The sequence below is a fragment of the Pelobates fuscus genome, chromosome 7 (genome assembly GCF_036172605.1).
Source record: "Pelobates fuscus isolate aPelFus1 chromosome 7, aPelFus1.pri, whole genome shotgun sequence".
Lineage (NCBI taxonomy): Eukaryota > Metazoa > Chordata > Amphibia > Anura > Pelobatidae > Pelobates > Pelobates fuscus.
In genome coordinates, this window is record NC_086323.1 from 127,180,173 (window position 1) to 127,194,165 (window position 13,993).

General features: G+C 38.7%; 1 protein-coding gene across 9 annotated transcripts in view; it reads right to left on the reverse strand.

Moving 5' to 3' along the window:
- Window positions 1–206: 206 nt before the first annotated feature.
- The window catches only part of DOCK3 (dedicator of cytokinesis 3), a 292,905-nt gene continuing 279,118 nt past the window's right edge, over window positions 207–13,993 (reverse strand). For 8 of the 9 annotated variants that reach the window (XM_063426612.1, XM_063426611.1, XM_063426609.1 and 5 more), the window contains 6 exons: window positions 13,111–13,258; window positions 11,649–11,764; window positions 10,924–11,011; window positions 8,393–8,512; window positions 5,803–5,885; window positions 207–2,183 (listed from right to left, as the gene is read on the reverse strand). In XM_063426612.1, the coding sequence (XP_063282682.1) occupies window positions 1,758–2,183; window positions 5,803–5,885; window positions 8,393–8,512; window positions 10,924–11,011; window positions 11,649–11,764; window positions 13,111–13,258 (981 nt within the window). In that variant the 3' untranslated portion in view covers window positions 207–1,757. The remainder of the gene's footprint in view (window positions 2,184–5,802; window positions 5,886–8,392; window positions 8,513–10,923; window positions 11,012–11,648; window positions 11,765–13,110; window positions 13,259–13,993) is intronic. The other variant, XM_063426615.1, reaches the window with a different exon arrangement.

A 13,993-nucleotide genomic window follows, 5' to 3' on the forward strand; every position in this document is an offset into this window, starting at 1 on the left:
GTCTGGGCCTGGATACATGGATACTTCAACTAGACTAAAAATCCTGACTCAACAGTGAAAACAATTGTCTCATCCAATGTCTGTATTATTTTTATACCTTAACCCTGAATCCACAATTCCAACCAATACATATATTAATTATATATGTAGAATAAAAAAAAAAAAAAAAAAAAAATATATATATATATATTCTACATATACACCACTCATATAGTGTTTGCTGTTTTTAGACTGTTGTATCTGTAAGGATTAGTGTTGGATTAGGGTTAATTTTCTCTCTGCATACCCAAACTCCAATGCTAATGCCCCAAAAGACATCTACTGTCTTTTAGTTTGCCTCTTTGCCTTTTGCTATAACCTTAATTCCTCTAATCATGTCCTCAAATAGGCTAAAGTCTATAAATACACATGCGTGAATCTAATTTTTGAGGCCTACTTTGGCTACTTTTAAGTCTGGGTAATTTTTATTGATTACCATTTATATGTTTGTGTGTAAATATTTGTATATAAATTTTTATAAACGTGTGATTATGTATTGTAGTGTGATAAGTGTGGGTGTGTAAAGAGATTAATATGCTATGTTTTTAGCCTGTCCTGGGGAATAATATTTTGTGCACCTTCTCCTACAAGCAATTTCTCAGTCTTTTTGAAAAGGTCACTCTAGGCAACAAAATCATTGCACATTAATGTAGTGGTTTTGGTGCATAGATGCTGTCATTTTTGTTGGAACCTTGCCATTTCTGTGAAATGTCAAAGTTTATATTTGATAGTAACCGCACCTCTAGTGGCTATATGACAGAAGTGGCACTGCCATACACCTTTAAATTTTTGAAGGCTGCCATGTGAGGCATCCTCATTCACAGCATGATAACACCCAAAGCAGCAATGCTTCTCATACAAAATCATTTGTTATTTAAAAAAACAAACAAAGGAGGGCAAGTATTCTAAACTTAAAAATGAGCAAATCTAATTAAAAAAACGTTTTTTAATGTGTTCTTTTGAGCATGAGGTGTCAATAGGTGTGCAGGGAAAAAAAATTCTTCCATGGTTGCTAAAAATAGCAATTTAACTATATATATTTATCACATTCTAATAAAGCAATGCATATATAGTATATATTTAATGTAGTTATGATTTTTTTCTCTTTCAAGAAACTATATTTAGTAAAATGTGTTAAATATGAAGAAACAGAGAAGCCATGGTATCCTAAGAGGCATATATCTGCATCTATACATATATCTAGGTATATCTATAGATTATGAAAGCCTCATACTGTACTGATATGTTCTTCTCTGTTCTTTTTTAGCCTGCAGAGATCTGGGATATGTGCTTCTCTGCTGGTCCTATTACACATTGGTAGGGGTAGGATGGAAAGGGTCAACTATTCCCGGGCTACTCTGATTTATAAAACCTGGTGAGTGGAAATTTGTTTGGAGCTAAATCAGACTACATCACAATTCACCAGAGGGTTCTTTTGGCGGGAAATGATGGGGCAGCCACATTTAGAAGCCATTTAGGTGGGTCCAATGGCTAAAAGATGCCACTCTGCTGTTTTGTTATGTCCACCTATTTTACAAATGACAAGCAGATTTACAATTTGCCTAATACAGAAATATATATAGGGCCATCTCTCATCATACCATAATAGAGACCGTAGTAACCATATCATCATCTCTCATCCTAAAACACAGACAACCCAACACACCTTTAACCTTTGCCTCCTGGTGTACTCTTTGCTCCTCCCGTGCAACCCCTGGCTATGGTTTGCCTATGTTGTGGTCCCACCCAACCCTTGCCTGCTGTTCTTTGCCCCCAGGGCAGTTTCTCCTGGACCTCTGTATTCGCTCCTGTTCTACACCTCCCTCTTCGTGCTCACCACTGGGAGACCTGGGTGGTGTGACTCCACTGGGTGCTGAGTGACTACGGCAGGGCTGGAGCTTGGGAGGCTCCAGGCCATTAGGGTCAGAGAGGCTATACCGCACAGGAGGGTAGTGCTGGTAGCCTCCACTTTGTTCTTCATCGGCTCTGTGGTCTGTAGTGGAACTGGGGTCTGGGCATCCAGAGAAGTTGCCCTCACTCAGAGAAGAAACACCACTGCTAGCGCTGCCCGAGAGAGGAGAGTTACTGCCATCTAAGCACGACTGAGGGCTGGTGGGGGAGGCAGGGATGGTATGTAGAGGGCTCTGCAAAGAGACAAAAACATTTACATTATACATATATTCCAAACTCATGGAAACACAATCTAAACCAATGATTCTTAACCCTTGAGTTGGGACTTAAAATTGGGTTTCAGTGCTATTTCCGTGGGTCTGCAATGGGAGAAGCTGGCACATCGTATTCATTTGTCTCCATGAAAATACCTAACTACCTAAATTGTTTTTGGAGTAGCACTGCCTTTACCAGGTCATTAGGGACCCTGCTAACACTAGAAAGAGACTAATGAAGGCAATTTGCAAAATTAGCCTAATCTAAATTATATTACAAATAAAGAATGGATAACTAAGTTTATTGTAAAACTGAAAATGGAAGTCCCGGTGAAAAAAGGTTAAGAACCACTGATCTTAACAGACCTATGCTTATCATGCACCAAAACATTTATTGCCTAACATGCTTTTTTCTGTATTTCTCTTTGCATAAAGAAGGCTGTTCATGAAGTGAATCAAATTCTGCTATTAGTCAGATACCTGCAGATACCAATCTCAAATGGTATTTGAAGTATATAGAGGACGTAAGTTAATAATTTTAAAACATGTAACCATTACTAAATATTTAGACTGTACTTAAGTCATCACTACTCTTAGGAGCGTGTGATTCACATAGGATTTAGTAAGCAAATGGTGATTTGTCACCATTTGAAAAAACACATGCAAAATATAGGACAAAATTAGATTTATTTTCCGACTTGGATAATTTTTTCTAAAATTTGCAAATCAGCGTCCAGCTAAAGACAATGAATAGTGCCCTGGAGTCTAAAAACCATCATTCGGAATCTAAATTTTCTTTTAGAGTGCAGAGTGTGTAATCAAATAATATTTTAAATGAGCATAACATACGTTATTAGCATGAATGAATAGCAGATAGCAAGGACCCCGCAGTCTTTTCTGACCTAGTCTGTTGTGTTACATGAAATCTATTGTTCACTTTAAGCATTTTTAATAAGCTGCCCAACACTGTAACAGTAAGGAAAGGAATCTTTATATCAACCACACTGTGCAGTTTGTATGGACACAAACAAATCAACCAACGCAGGGTGCATTAATAGTGTTCTGTAGACTGGATCAGTGGTGGGCCATTAACAAAAATGAACACTGGCTGCAAAGTGCAAACACATAACTTGGAATTTACTCACTAAGCTATTCCAATATCAAACTGACTTAAACTCAATCAACATTGTTTTTTGTTAACAGTTAAAGAAACAATTGATGAATATGAGAGTGCGCTTTCTGAACTGGGAGGTCCGTTCAACTTCAGAAAATCACATAAAGAAAAAGACATGGGTGAAGCACAGACATTAATTATGGTAATGTTGTATGAGGCAGACACAATGTGACAGAAGGAAAGGATGCATTATAGTTGTGTGGATGGCGGTAATGGCTGGAGAGAGAGATACAAGCATACGTTTTTTGACCAATGGCAAGTTCAAGCTCTATCAATGGAAGGCATAAAGGATTCGCACAAAAAGTGATATTCCCTTTAGCCACAAAGTATTATTCTGCCCTGCCCTATAATATAGCAGAGGATCATGGGTCTTGCACATCTATTACAGCAGGAAAGCCATTGTTACTTCTACCCATTTCCACCTACAAGCTATGTTTCAAACAGCAGGTGTGCAGACCTTTCATTACCTATGTTCTGCTTGAATACTGTTAAATTAATCAAATAGGTAAAAAAAAAAAAAAAAAAAGAGAAAAAGAGAAATTAAAACAGAAATCAACGTTGCCTACTAGTGGCTTTTACCTACATTTAACACATTAATCAACCCTTGTCTAAAAGGTAAATCCGATGTGGATGTTTTGAAGTCTGAGATCTGACACCTTCAGTTCTAGACTGCGTGAGGATGGGCACAGTCTGCCTGATTGTTATTTTTGGTATTTATATAGCTCCAGCATATTTCGGAGCGCTTTAAAATGGCTTATTAATGCTCTAAGGTCTTCTCTGTAATGGCACAAGTAAGACCTGAGTAGGAACTAACCATAGCATAAACTATTTTGTACAGTATCAGTGTTCTTTTACAGGTGGTTTTATCCACTTCTAAAACTTTAAGAAAATTGCAAAGGCAGATTATGAAGTCAAAACCAATGACCTCTCCTCTTTTTGTTTTTTCTTGCCTCAAAAATCAGCAAGTAGATCCTATTACATTAAATGGCCATGGTGTGGTCCAACACTACCAAATCCTTTTTCAGTCCCAACATTCAACTTTCTAGCTTGAGAAATGGGGACTAAGCATCCTTGTCACTTTTTGTTGGCTGGTCAAATGGTTATTTTACCTTCTTTGCTAAAAGAACAGACTACCCATTCTACCTTGATCGTGGCTTCTTCAGGGGTTTTGTAAAGAGATGCCTTGATTGGTGCTGTACACCTGCTTCATGGTCCAAAAACGCACTTTTAGTTATTGGTTTTTTTTTTTTTTTTTTAAATAGTTTTTGATGGTTTTGGAATCAAATTGAGGACGATACTTCCTAGGAAACTTTTGCTGCACATTGTTATTGTGTAGACATCTGCAGTTGGACCACCAGTCGTGGCTGCATGCTTACTCTATATTGGGTATTAGCCAAATAATTAAAGGCTAAGTCAAAGTCTGATTCCAGATGTAGGTATTAATATTTGCAATGCAGTATAAATATATATTGGATTCAATGTCGTAAAAAGAAATGTCTTCTAGGATCCAGATGAGGTATACATGTAGTAGTGAAAAATCTTAAAGAGAAAACTGAAATGGAGAGGGTAGCTCTTAAACTTATACAGTTATGTTAAGCAATGACACTGCAGCAGATTTTAACATTGCTATGCAAAGATTTGGTATGAATAAGAAATAATCTACGATAACGTGTTTTAGAGTACTCTTACACAGCTGGCTTGTTAATCTTCCACTGGACTCTTAAATGAAAATCTATCATGGGTGTATAAAAGGTAGACCCTCCCAGCTGTTGTAGAATTACAACTCTTATGATAATATGCTTTCATGCAGCAAAGTCTCATGGGACTTGTAGTCCTACAGCAGTTGGGGTGTACCTTTTAAGAACCCTCGATGTATATTATATGAGGAGAGGACTTTTGTCTTCTAATCGTGAAAATGTTACTGGGAAATTCTGTTTTTGATGTTGACCGCACCATGAGACATGGATGGAAAGTAGAGGATAGATCTCTATGACATGAAAATGCAGAAGGATGATTGGATAATGACTTACATCTCAACAATCTGCATGGTTAGTGATGGCAACAATGATGTTTTTTTACAGATGTTAATTGAGAAATCTCTGTAAAAAACTTTGAAGTTCAAACAATTTGATGTCCAGAGCAGAAGTAAATTAAATTGAGGTTTGTTCACTAAATTTGGAATTGTGTAAAATTGACAAAAGAAATGCAGATCTAAGGCTAAATTATCGAGCTTGGTCAAATTGCCCAACTATTTCAAACTAAAATGAGCAATTCTCTTGTCAATCCCCTGAAAGTCCTGGTTTAGTGAATACATTCCTCACTCTCGATGCTTATTATACAAGAGCACACAAATATGTATAAAAACCAACTTCACAGTGAAATACAAATATATACACGCTGTACATGGGGTATACAGTAAGATACCTTGCGCAGGGATCTCGTGGGTAGCGCTGGGGCAGCCTCCCCCACAGAGGGATGAAAAGCATCAAAGTGCAGAGAGTAATGACCTTTAGAGTGAGAGAAATGTATCAGCACTCTCAGTGTTATCACCACTCTAGACCTCATGCAGGCTCCTGACCCCATCATACCTTGCATTTTGTATTATCAGTGCAGTTGTCCCCCACATTAAGTAATGGTACCATCCTGTTTCCCCAAGATAGAGTAATTGTACCACCCTCCCCTCACAAAGACCACATGCAATCTCCAGACCCCATCATGCCTTGTTTTATTAATGATCTTCCTCCCCAGACAGAGTAATAGTACCATCCATCTCATAGATCTCATGCAGGCTCCTGATCCCGTTATATAGTGTATTATTAGTTCAGTTCTCCCCCGCACATAAAGTAATGGTAGAATCCTTCTCCCCCAGACAGATTAATGGTACCATTGTTCTTTGGGACATATAGAGTAATGGTACTATCCTTCTTTCACCAAACAGAGTAATGTACCATCCCTCTCCCACCAAACATAGTAATGTGCCATCCCTCTCCCCATAGACACCATGCAGGGTTCAGACCCATCATGCCATGTATTATCGGTACAGTTCTTCATCTCAAGAAAATGGTATGCTCCTTCTCCCCCAGAGTAGAGTAATGGTACCATCATTCTCACCCTTCTCATCGATCTCATGCATGCTCCAGACCCATCCCAGACTCCCACCCCAGAGTAGAGTAATGGTACCATCATTCTCTCTCCTGCTGTATCTCTCATATTTACCATCAATGCATTGTGTATTATCTGTCATAACTTGTGTCACCTTATTGTCTCTCTATGAAATTTCCTATTCCATAGTCCCTATATACACTCTGCAACAAAAGCCTGTTCTCTTGTCAGCATTCTATGTTATCATTTCTACCTGCCCCAACAAACATGCGATGCATTGATAGTGTCTTCACAGACCCTCTTTATTTGAGAAATTGTTACCCCATGGCAGAGGTAACAACTGAAGATCTCTCCTGATGCTTTCCCAGCATTATGACTGAAAGAGCATTATGAGAGAAGTAATCCACAACATCTGGAGTTCCGAAGGCTGCCTACCCCTGCCCCATGGCATTCACAGCTAACACATTAATGCCTCTTTTTTTGTATCATGATGAAAATAGTTACTGAAACTAAGGGGGTTGACTGACTAAACAGCAAGTTGTGGCAAAATTAAAACAAATATAGATCTTAAAATCTAAACTGGAAATATTCTAGCTTTCTGTTATATTTCCAAAGGTGTTATTTTGGTCTAAATTTTGCTATACATCTTTTCACTTACCCACTATTCACGGTTTCTAAAGCCCAACAGTAAAATAAGGTGAGGTGCAAGAATCTACACATAAGAGACTCACATTTTCATTTTAAAGACAGAGGCGTTTTATTGGCTTCAAATAAGTATTCTCCTCAAATTTGTTATTTGTACCCTAACATCTTGGACAATGCTTTATTCTGTAAGTAGTATTACACCCATTTCTATGTACCTGTCGCATTTCCTCTTATAAATAAATAAAAGCCACTCAGGCTAGTGCAAAACAGCCATCCTTTGATAATTTCTATATCGAAACAGTTAATTATTTAATGCATTATGTATAATAGCAATATTAGTACAGCACCAGCATATTATATCCTGCTGTACAATGGAGTATATGGTGTTAGCACAACAGCTTGGCTGATTTTTAGTCTATATAATCCTTCCCTTTAATTAAAGGTACACTCGAGGCTGGAGGAAACCCCTATTTCATTAACGCATTATACAGATCTGTTAGGTCAAGCTTTTTTTGGAGAGCCAAGATTTGTTGGATTAACATGCTGGGGAAGCTAGGTCCAATAAGGCGAGGACAAAAAAAAAAAAAATCTATTTATTTAAAATGCAATCTATCCTACATCCCCCTCTCTATTTTAAAGATCTCCTTTTTGTAAGTCTCTGATTCCCTCATCATTCTTCCCCTCCCATACTATATGTCCCCCCAATCATATTGACAGTTACATATTCAGTCTCACCTCCTCATTCAATTTCCCCCAAATTACTCAATTACAATTATCTTGTGCTCCTACCTTCTTTTCCCGCTTGTTCCATATTTCCTTCCTTCCCTCAATCTCCAAGAATATTCTATCTTCCTACTCCACATCTTACTCCACCACTCATCATCCAGGATTTATAGGACATGCAATTCTACACTCGACAGTAAATCCATTAAGACAAATGCAATGTCTGCCTTAGATGGTAGCAGTGGGAGAAGTGTAAATCACTGCAGTTACAAGCACAATGTTGCTCCATGGCCCATGCAATGCTTGCTGTACCCCTTTAAGATGTTTAATAGAAGGTGGCAGCCCATTTTACTTAAGTCAAACTCTATCATTCTAAATACAGCCATAACACTTCTGCACATTGTCTTCTCCTATATGAAGTATATAACTAATCTATTTATCCACACTGAGGAAGAGATCAATACCAATGTACTATAAAAGTAACATTTGCAGCCCCCATCTTTACATGCCCCTTCGCACCAGGTTTGGAATGGAAAGTACATACCCTGTGTCAAGCCCCTGGGGGTTCCTGTTGGGGTGAGGACGCTTCCAATGTGTGATGTCAAGAAAGGAATAGATTCTCTGGTCCCACTATCCAGACTCCAACTACTGGGGGCGGCAAGCACTGGCACAGCAAAGGTGAATCAGAGGGGAAAAAATTAACACACTAATACGATGACAGCAACACATATAAAGGGAATTTCAGACAGGCAGTGGGCATCAAAGAGACAGACGGAGACCAGCAGTAAGACAGCAAAGGTGAAAGACAGTAAAGAAGTGCAGATAGAGAGAGGGAATGAAGGATAGCAAGGGAACAAGAGAATAAACAGAGATACAGAAAAAGAGAAAAATGAGAATGCATCATCGTGAGCATCTGAAAACGAAAGTAAACAGCTAGACATTGTGGCCTTTTGCACTAAAATGCGAAATATAAAGGCATTTGCAATCTTTTTGTCAAAGCAGCTGAAAAGTTACAAATAAATTACATTTTAATCATATGCAGGAGGTTGCGGATTGCTCTAGCATGCTATTAACAGAGCAGGAGCTAAATAATAAATCTAAATTAAACAGACTGCGCAATAAGGGTAGCTTAAAAAATACAGACTCTTTTTCAGGAAGTTTTATGAAGACTGTTAGAGTTATATAAACAAAGTGATTTAACTCCTAAATGGCAGAGAATTGAGCAGTGAGATTGCAGGGGAATGATCTATACATTAGACTAAAGTTGTATTGGTGTCTATAGAGTACCTTTAGGCAAGCTAGAGTACTTTAGTGGTCTGGAACATCCCTTTAATAGACCCTAATTAACAGACATTCTATAAATTACTGACAGTTATTGTGGTTTTATAAATTCCATTCCTTCACAGTCACTCCCCTATTTTCACAATACCTTTCTAACTTATCAGCATTTCTGGAGGAGTATACAGAGCAAATCATTGTGTACTTTAAAGGAATACTACAGTGTCAGGAACACAAACATATATTCCTGACACTATATTCTATTACTATTAAGGTTGCCGGCCCCCCTTAAAGGTGATTTTACTCACTTTTCCTCCCACAATGTGCCAATCTCGCCACGTCTGCCCTGCCCCTTCATGGCTTAGCTTATCAATCCAATAGTTTCCCATTGGAAAGCGCTCGAGGGCTATTGCGCATGTGCAGGGAAATGCCGCATTGCGCCAATCAGCATCTCCTCAAAGATATGCACTGAACCATTGCATCTCTATGAGGAACTTCAGCGTCTCCATGGAGGGCATTGTACAGCACTGACCCAGGAAGCACCTCTAGTGGCTGTCTGAGTGACTGCCACTAGAGGTTTTACTAGGCAGCAATGTAAAGCCTTTTTTCTGAAAAGGCAATGTTTACATTAAAATGCCTGCAGGGACAGACTATAGACACCAATACAACTACATTAAGCTATAGTGGTTCTGGTCCCTTTAAGCTCATTGAGTAAATGCACAGATTATTATTTTATTCCACAGTGCTATGTAACAGGTTCACCTGATACCTCCTCCTCCTCTATAATTTATTATACAGTATAACTGCAATTACAGTTTCCTCACTCACACTTTAATGGCTGCAGCCTATAACACCTACTTTTAGTCTATAATTGCTCCTTATTATGCCATAATTACCCTTCTCTTTTAATGGTACTCTGTAATAGCTAATAGCTATAAATCATTCTTATTGTTCTATAATTCCCACCCACAACTACTTCTAACTCTATAATTACTGTTCCCTATTACTCCGTGACACTCCATGCGATTGTCCCTGTGATTTTTTATTGAAAGGGGCACTGCAAGCACCAAAACAACTTTACATGAATATAGCAGTTTCGATGTATAGATCACCCCCTGCAGTCTCACTGCTCAATTCTCTGCCATTTAGGAGTTAAGTTACTTTGTTAATGCAGCCCTAGCACCACACCTTGCTGAGACTCAAACAGCCTCCCTTAACGTTTCCTGAAAAAGAGTCTGTTTTTTTAGCTTCCCTTGTTGCACAGTCTGTTCAAATTAGAATTACTAATAATACCAGATAATAATAGATCATTCAGCCAACTGTGTTTGATTAAAGTTTAATTAACAGAGCAGGATAAGAACTTCTAAAGTAAACACACTGTGCTGTAAAATCTGATTGAAAATAAAAAAACTTTTGTTTCCTAGAGGCTGCATGAGCCTTCTCAGATCTTTCTTCAACAAAATATTTTTAAAACCTAGACCAGGAACTCAAAACTCTGCTTGTGTCACTTTATTGGGTAATCTGTCATTGCAACAGTCTCATATCACTCAGGCTCCAGGTAAATAGCCACACTAAATCATTTACTGGAATAGCAGCAACTTCCCCAGTTCCATGGAGACCATGAGGACCACGACTAATTGAGCTAGCTTTACATTTGAAAAATTGGTCACCAAGCAAATACTATGAACAAAATTTGGGTTCCTTTTAAAAAAGGTTAGAAATAACTGCTGTAACACTTCTGTTTGCTTAGCACATGGCATCCCCTTATTACAGTTTAGAATGAAGTGCAGTTGTCACCTTTCTCTGCTACAGATAGGTTGGGGTCACTGCATGGCTTACAGGGGCCCAGGACTTGCTGGAACAGTGCACGAGGGTACACACAGCGCTGTAAGAACACAAGGGAGAGAGAGAAACAGAGAGGGTATCAGGGAAGTAAAAAATGACACGGAGAAAAAGAAAAGAAAAGGATCTGGAAAGTGAGGATACTAATACAGAGAAAATACAGAAGGAAAAGGGGCAGAGATAAAAGTGATGTAACTAGATAAAAAGGTCAGCATTGTAAAACAGGTAATAAAAAGGCAGAGAAAAGAATGGGATCAGGGTAGTAAAAAAGGCAATGAAGAGGCAGAATAGAGACAGAGGTCAGGATAGTGAAATAAGCAACAAAGAGGAAGAGAAGACAATAATATTTTCCTTCTTTGGGCTCAGAATTATTTACTTGGGGGGCAAAGCAAAGAATTGACTACCGTAGACATGCTCAAGTCTTGTTCTGGGATTTTAAATATACAATAGCTTAAAGAAAAATATGATAGCTGAAATGTTGCTGGTGTGAGGTTTCAATAAAGAGGATTAATTACATTGACACAGGGAGTGCTGGACTACTTTTGTATGCTCTTTGTCTTATTGTAACCATTTGTTATACGCTCACCAGTGTTGCACACATGCACCATACCCAACACGCAGCGACCGTCTTGCACACTTTAGCACATCCTATGTCACACATACAAAATATATTTAGGTACCTGCCCGCTGTCTGCGCCTGTTTGGTACATGGCACTGCTGGGTCTGTCCCTTGGCGCTGGAAGTAGCATTACCATATCTCGTGAATGTCTGTATTTATCGGGGAGAGATGGAGAACCTGAAATAGGAAAAAGGACCTAGTTATGAACTAAAGTTACAGCAGAAATAATAAACCCATATTTATCGTTTTGTAAACTTAACACAGTAACACTATTATGTCAGGAATACAAACATATATTCCTGACTTTATTGTCCTGACGTGGCTGTTTAGGTGGACGGCCCCGCTCCGATCATGCTGACTAGGTGATTTTACTCAACTTTTCTCCTGCACCAGTCTCGCTAAAGCTGGCCCGCCTCCATGGTAAAGCCTCATCGGTCTTAATCTCCATTAGTTTCCATAGGAACACATTGTGAGGCTATTTCACATGCGCAGCAAAACAACATCAGTATCTCCTCATAGAGATGCAGTAAATCAATGCATTTCTATAGGGAATGTTCAGATGCAGGGAGGGGCAATAAACATAGTTTTAAATTTAAAAGACAAACAAACAACTACTTACTCCCACATTAAACTTAACACCACAAACACACACTGCATACACTACACAAACTGCATCCTCTATACACACACATACACACACACACACACACTGCATACACTATATACATCCACTATACACACAAAACACACTGCATCCACTGCTCAGACACAGCATTCACTACACACACCGCATAATATAAAGGATGAGGGTGGTTTTGTTAGAGGGGGACAGCAGCTAATCATTGGAGCCAGGTAGCACAATGTCTTGGGCTGTCCCTGACTATGAAGCACCTCTAATGCCGTCTGAGTGACTGCCACTAGAGGGGTCTCTAGGCACCAGTGGAAACACTGTCTGTGCTCTGCAAAGGCAGCATTTACATTAAAAAGCCTGCAGGATCTACGAAACAACAGAACAATTAGATTAAACTGTAGTGGTTCCTGTGACTATAGTGTCCCTATAGCAACATGGCAAATTAGAACCATTATTGCAAAAAATAAACTCATGGAGTGGCTGATAAGTAGTCAGATATATCCTTGCAGCAACAAGGAAAAAGGGATGCAAAGTGCAAATTCTGCACACAAAATATTTGCACACAAAAAGTTTTTTTGTTTTTTTCTAATTAGCATATCTACATACTTTTCAAGCACTAAGATACACAAGGCCTTAACACAATAACGTAATTTCATTGGGAGTGTAATATTACTTTAATTTATAGATCATCAATATAGTTACTCGTACAGGTGCACTACTAAGACCACAGGAGACACCGTGTCCAGCATTATTTGTGCAGAGCAAAAAGAAAACCTGGTATTGGAGAAGTTAAGGTGAAGAATTGATCCACAAAGACCAGCTACATGCACATATCAGCATTCGTGCATCCCCGAATGCATCCAAACTTTACAAGAAAAGCACAGTTCCCTACCTCGTGTGCTGGAAGGTGCAGAATTGATGAGCTGTGATGGGGCAGAGTGTGTGGAACTGAGACTTGAAGAGGAAGGACTTGTGTAAGATGAAGATAGTGCAGAAACATTAGTGATGGACCCTGCATGGAGAGAGTGTGGTAGCAGCATCTGAAAAAAAAAAAGAAAGAGAGAGAATGAGCAAAAAGGGAAACAACAATGAAAGTTCAAAACTAACCTGGAAAAAGAACTACAATAATTTTACACTTATATATCAGCAGGGCAAGACATTTATCTGTAAATTTACTGATTTATAGAACAATATGCTTAATTTCCATGAAACTTCATCTTTTGGAGAGTTTTGGGGACAGCAGCACGGCTACATCCAGGACTCCTGGTTTTGGTCTAATAGGACATTAGCACTACATCAGTAGTGTTTATACTGCCAATTTATCTACCAAATTCATTTCATCCGTTAAAGATGAAAGCTTATAACTACTTGACACTTGTAGACTTACTAGAATATTTGATGATGAGAACAAAGGACAGTTATTATAAAGGCAAAAAAAAAGTGTGTATACATATCAACACACTAATAATATAGTGGTACCTCGGTTAACATTATTTTCGGTTTACAAATGAAAATCCATAAAAAATAATGCCTCGGTTTACAATTTGTTTTTGCACTACGAAGCAAGTTTGTGAGTAGCACGTGGTGTCAAGTGTGGAGGTGTTGGAGCGGTTTTTGCATCGAGTTTTGGAGTCATTCGGAAATTTGTTTGCAGTGGTTTTGGGACTTTTTGGGTGCATTTCTCAAGTGGTGGAAAGGTAGGGAGCTGAGCATTGTCGTTTGCATGCCTTTTACTGTGTATTCTGCATTTTGGGTTGGTTTCCATGCCAGCTCAT